Source organism: Phyllostomus discolor, chromosome 12, assembly GCF_004126475.2.
Source record: "Phyllostomus discolor isolate MPI-MPIP mPhyDis1 chromosome 12, mPhyDis1.pri.v3, whole genome shotgun sequence".
Taxonomy (NCBI): domain Eukaryota; kingdom Metazoa; phylum Chordata; class Mammalia; order Chiroptera; family Phyllostomidae; genus Phyllostomus; species Phyllostomus discolor.
In genome coordinates this window covers 6,713,720-6,719,483 of record NC_040914.2, presented here as the reverse complement: position 1 = coordinate 6,719,483, position 5,764 = coordinate 6,713,720, and the positions used below count along the sequence as shown (strand labels likewise).

General features: G+C 52.3%; 1 protein-coding gene across 1 annotated transcript; it reads left to right on the top strand.

The window, feature by feature from the left end:
• Positions 1–456: 456 nt before the first annotated feature.
• Positions 457–5,118, top strand: LOC114511294 (interferon lambda-3-like). The gene is made up of 6 exons (XM_036012770.1): positions 457–616; positions 3,921–4,102; positions 4,236–4,313; positions 4,575–4,709; positions 4,829–4,912; positions 4,999–5,118. The coding sequence occupies exons 1-6, from the start codon at positions 457–459 to the stop codon at positions 5,095–5,097; spliced, it is 738 nt and encodes a 245-aa protein (XP_035868663.1). The 3' UTR covers positions 5,098–5,118.
• The last annotated feature ends 646 nt before the right edge of the window (positions 5,119–5,764 follow it).

Here is a 5,764-nt window from a genome sequence, read left to right as displayed (position 1 = left end):
CCGAACTCAGGAGCTGCTGACCGCCCGCGCAGAGGGATGCCGCCCGGAGGGATGTGGTCGGTCCCTCCACTCCCTAGCAGCTTGCTCTGGGCTCAGCGGCCCCACAGCTAGGACGCGGGGCTCTCGTTCTGTCTCTCTCAGGCCCAAACCCGTCCAGACACGATTCGCGTCCAATCGGCGTCCCCAGATCTGCGCTTTGTTCTGGTGCTGGGGGGTTCGCAGTAGGAGACTCCGTCTTTGCCTTCTTCGTTTATCTCTAGTTCCCTTCCAGCTCCAGCTGGTGCGGCCAGTTTCCTGGAGGCCAGTTTCCTCGAGGAAGTCCCTCTGGCCACCGGGGAGGCGTCCCCAAACACCGAGAGCGGTGAGCCGACCCGGTGGTGAAGCCGGTGTTTCGGTGTTTCGAGTGAAGTGGAGCTCCGCCCAGAGCACAAACAGGATCAACTGCTGACGCACGGGATGGCGGTTTCCCGGGAGGAAATTCCTGCCTTGGCCCGCTCCGCCTCCTTCCGGGTCCCAGGACTGCCTAGAGGTCACGGAGGTCACGAAGCCTGCATCCCGTTCAACCTCCTGCGCTTGATCACGTGGGTCCTGAGGCTGGTGGCGCCCTCGAGATCCAGTGCGACGGCTCAGTGGGGATCTGTGGCTCTGCAGGCAGATGGCTGCAAATTCTGCTGTGTTGCCTTTTCGTTGAGGCTCGCTCAGGGGGTGCTGAAGTTCAGGGAACTCTGCGGATGCTTGCCTGACCTCCATGCCTTGTGCTGGGTGCACCAGGAGGGGCGGGTACTTTTTCAAGGACCAGAACGTGTCTCTAGGAAACAAGGACTTTTTGATGGGATACTTTCCTTTAAGGTCTTCCAGAGGCCTCCTCTGGCACCAAGAACCTTGAGTCTTGAGTTGGTACCATGGATCGCTGACCCTATGCACCACGGACCAGTTTCTACTTTCTGGTTACAGAAGCCCAGAACGCCGTCTCCCGTGGCAAGTCCCAGGCCCTGATCTCAACCTTCAGTGTCCGCTTTAAGATTCTGTGAATCTGTGACTCTGACCTCCCCACTGGGGAGGCCTCATCCCCTAAGGGATTTGGCAGTGGAAGGGCCCAAAGTCCTCAGCTGACTGTGTAGTATTTTGGATTCTGTTAACCCACGTGTCTTGTATTTGTGAAATCCCTATGTAATTTGCTATTCTGTATTCTGGTGGTAATGTATTGCCATTATTAAATATTCTCTTAATCACATTGGTTGATCCCCTGCAATCATTCTGAGGGGCACTTTTCAGTTAAAAATGCTGAGCCAGGGAAATCAGGTAACATGAGTTTCAATTCTGACTCTTGATTATTTAAAAAAATTTTTTTAAATTTTTATTTTTTAAAATTGTTGTCCATGTACAGTTGTCTCCATTTTCACTCCAGCATGGCCTTCCACACCACCCATCCCTGCCTCCCACTCTTGAACCTTCCCCCTTTGGTATTGTCCATGTGTCCTTTATACATGTTCCTTGATGGTCCTTCCCCTGTTATCCCCTATTATCCTTCTGCTCCCTCCTCTCTGGTGCCTGTCAATTTGTTCCTTATTTTAATGTCTCTGGTTGTATTTAGCTTGCTTGTTTTGTAGATTATTTTGTAACTGGGCAAATTACTTCTCTCTGAGTGTCAGTTCCTCATCCACATGATGTCATTCTTATCCTTTTCTTGCAAATGAGTAATGTCCATTCCTCATCCACATGACGTCATTCTTATCCTCTTCTTGCAAATGAGTAGTGTTCATTGAAGTAGTGTTTCCAGAGCTTCCAGCTGAGGCCATAGGATGGTCTTCATTCATGGTTTCTATTAAATAACCACACACACATAAAAATACACAAACAATTGTACTTTTTTTTTACTGTGTCTGAGTCACTGGGCTGGCAATCATGGTTGCTAACTGCAGGTTTCTTTGCCAAGGTCACACAACTAGTGAAGGTCACAGCCAGGTTTGAATCCCATACTTTCAACCACCTCATGAAATTTCCTTTCTAACAAAAAAATATGAATTTAGGAATTTTGACATCCTTTGTCCTTTTTCAGAATTCACTGGTGATACAGTGTCTTTGCCCTGGTTAAGGCTGCTGCAGTTGACAGAAACTGACCAGTGCCCTGGAAGGTGACTGGGGCAGGGCCCTGTCCTTGGCTTTGAAACATTTTTGTCTATCAGAGCTCAGTTTTCTTTGAGGGTCTGTCCACTCTCTCCCTGGAATTTTGAATAATGGAAACAGGGGTCAGTGGGGGACTCGAGTGTCAAAAAGCACCTCTGTGCTGCAAATTCCTTGTCTCTGTGACCAGATCTAGCTGCACAGAAGCTGGAGTGTGAGACGAAATGTGGTTAAGAGCTGCACTTGCCACATATTTGCTGTGTGATCTTGGACGGGACTCTCACCATCTCTAAGTCCCTGCAGTTTACTACATATTTACTATTTCATTATTTCAAGTGACTTTATTTCCAAAAAAGTTAACAGCACTAAGTTCGTGACCCGTTCTGCCAATATCACTCCATATTTAAAATGTAATAAAAATACTGTATGTCCTTGATTTCACTGTGGGTTTAATACTATAAGTGGCAAAGCCTTAGTGATAAGGGGACATATAAAGTACTAGACAAAATGGGCTGCCTCTGTTTTCCTTTTGTACTGACTACTCCCCCCTCAATCTCACACAACTGCTTTGCTCACTTAAGTCTTCATTCAGAAGTGATTTCTCAGGCCACCTCATTCAGTGCAACCACATCTTACATACACCCTGCCGTCACCCCACTTTAGGTCTTTCATTTTCTGTTCCTTGATGTAACATACACCTGTGCTTAATTCTCCCTACTCTCTGTCACTCCAGTCCAGTAAAAAGTTCCTTCAGGGGTGGTTTTGTAGGTTTTCTTTTATTCAGTGCTTTATGCCAGGCACCTGGAACCATGCCTGATGCAAAGTGGGGGCTGAATAACTTGGTGAATGAATGAAGGCATTTGTCACAAACTGAGCTGGTTCCCTGAAGTCCTTGGTCACACCGCAATTCCCTAGGAGAGCCTCCCATTCCTGTGTCCCTCGGTGCCTGGACAGCTAAGACATTAGTGAGGCTCCCCTCCTCCCTGTTCTTTCTCTCTCTTGGTACCAAGTATGGAAGGGAGGGAACAGCTGGTCTCCTCTCTGAACTCTGGGCTGTTTTGCCTTTCTGACACCCTCCCACCCACCAGCAGCCTTCTCCCTTTCTCTTCTCCCCTCCTCTGAGTAACCTCTCTCTTGGAAGTTCAAGGGTCTTGGTGGCAACACCCTTAGAGGTGCCTTTCTCCTCCTCTTGCTGGACTGCAGTATCCTGCACAAAGACAAGTCCCTTTGTACCCACATCACCAGGGCACCATGACCATCCTTTATGGGGCTGAGGCTGCCCCTACACTGAGACTCATCTTAGGAACTCACCTCCTGTACCTGAACCTGAATCTGTGTCAGTTTCTCTTTCCCTCCAGCTGCTCACCTGGCTCAAGGCCCCGCCCTGCACGGGCTTCCCCAGCCTGGGGCCTCCCCTAGTGGCGGGTGTGTTTTCACTTTTCCTACATCAGCTGGGATTGCCCGTCTGTCCAGGCTAAAAGCTGAACCATGGAGCTCAGGCAGGTGTTCCATCAGAGCAGAGCTGGAAGTTCAGAGACACACACAGAGCAGCAGACTGAGAGCCAGAAGAGGAGACTGAGGTCACAGACACAAAACAAGGCTGAGTGAGAGACCCTGGTGACAGCCTCTCAGTGGACACTTGGATCCCCCTGTGCTGACAGAGACCAGACACAGAGATGAGGATGCAGCTGGGTGAGCCCCCACCTCATGGCCCATGACCCCCACCTCCCCACAGCCTCCACCCTCAGCCCCTGACCCTGTCTGTGCCCTCATGTGTCTCTCCTTCTGTAACACAGACTTGCCTGTGGGTTGCATGCTGGTGCTGATGCTGATGACCACGGTGCTGACCAGGATGGGAGCAGTTCCTGTCCCCACACCCCTCAGTGCCCTCCTGGGTACAAGGGGCTGCCCCATGGCCCAGTTCAAGTCTCTGCCCCCACAAGACATGAAGGCCTTCAGGAGGGCCAAGGATGCCTTGGTGAGTCTCCCCACTGCCCCACCTGCTGTGGGCCAACCTCCACCCTTCCTCTGTGGCCTACTATGCTCCATTTGGCTCAGTGTAGACCTGTACCCTCCCCAGCTGTGCACTGACCCCTTCCCTTGCTCTCCAGGAGGAGTCCCTGCTGCTGAAGAACTGGAGCTGCAGCTCCCGCCCATTCCCCAGGACCCGGGACCTGAGGAAGCTGCAGGTGAGTTAGGAGAGTCAGGCCCAGCCCTGCCCTCACCTGGCCCTGCTCCTCTGGCTCCTTCGTGGCCCCTTCACCTCTTCTTCTCACCTGTCACCATCTGTTCTCTCCCATGCAGTCCCACTGACCCATTCTCCTCACAGACCCACACTGACTGTGTCCTCTCACCTGTCTTGACCTTATACCTTTACTGTTCCTTCCTCAGTCCTCCTCACCTGTTTCTCCCTCATGTGTGCAGCTCTCACCTGTCTCTGCCCTCCTCAGGTGTGGGAGCGCCCCGTGGCCTTGGAGGCTGAGCTGGCCCTGACAGTGAAGGTTCTGGCTAACTCCACCCTGGGGGACATCCTGGACCAGCCCCTTCACACGCTTCACTACATCCACACCAAGCTTCAGGCCTGTGTGAGTGCTCTGGGCTCCTGGGCTTCTGGGCTATGTCTGTGGGTTCTGACTCCCCCCGAACCTCTGTAGGTCCCCTCTGTCTAGGCTCTGCCTCACACACCACCCTCCTCTGCCCACAGGTCCCAGGTCAGGCCACAGCAGGCCCGAGGCCCCGGGGCCACCTCCACCACTGGCTGCACCGCCTCCAGGAGGCTTCAAAGAAGGTGAGCGACCAGGGAGTGACCAGTGTCTGGGGACAACTGGGACCCAGATCATGGGTAGTCACTGACGTGTCCTGTCTTCCCCACAGGAGTCCACTGGCTGCCTTGAAGCCTCTGTCACATTCAACCTCTTCCGCCTCCTCACCCATGACCTGAAGTGTGTCGCCAGTGGAGACCTGTGTGTCTGACCCCGAGGCCCACCCACAACCTGCCCCATCAGGAGATTTTATCTGTGCATGTGCCACTGTCCTTAAGTTATTGCCAGCCACCCACTATTTATGTACTTGTGTGTGTGAATTCTCAAACTCAGATCCCATAAAATATTTATTTTTCTACTTTTTGTAAGAATTTTTCAAATAAATGATAAGAAAGACTTGTTTTCTGTGCTGTGAAACTGCGTCTATGTGAAGACTAGTTTTCTCTTGCTGCTGTAACAAGGCACCCCAATGTCGCCCCTGAAAACAGCCCAAGTTTATTATCTCACAGTTCCTGGGGTCAGAGCTCCGGGTGGGCTCTGCCTGTCTCTCTGACCTGAGCCCCACAGGGCTGAACTTCAAGTGTGGGCAGAGGGGTTCTTACAGCGAGGCCTGGAGAGAGTGCACGTCCAGCTGAGGCAAACTGCTGGCAGAATTCCGTCCCTGGCAGTCGTCACCCTGAGGTCCCCGTTTCCTGCTGGACCCGGGCCTCCTTCTCAGCTCTTCCAGCCTGAGTCTCTCTCTGGTCCTTGTTGGTGGACCCCACATCTCAAAACTGGCAGCAGTGTGTCAGCGCCTTCTCGTGCCGGGAATCTCTCTGCCTTCCCCTCCTGCCCCTCTCTCTTCTGCCTCCAGGTGGAGAAAGCCTGCTGCTTTTCAG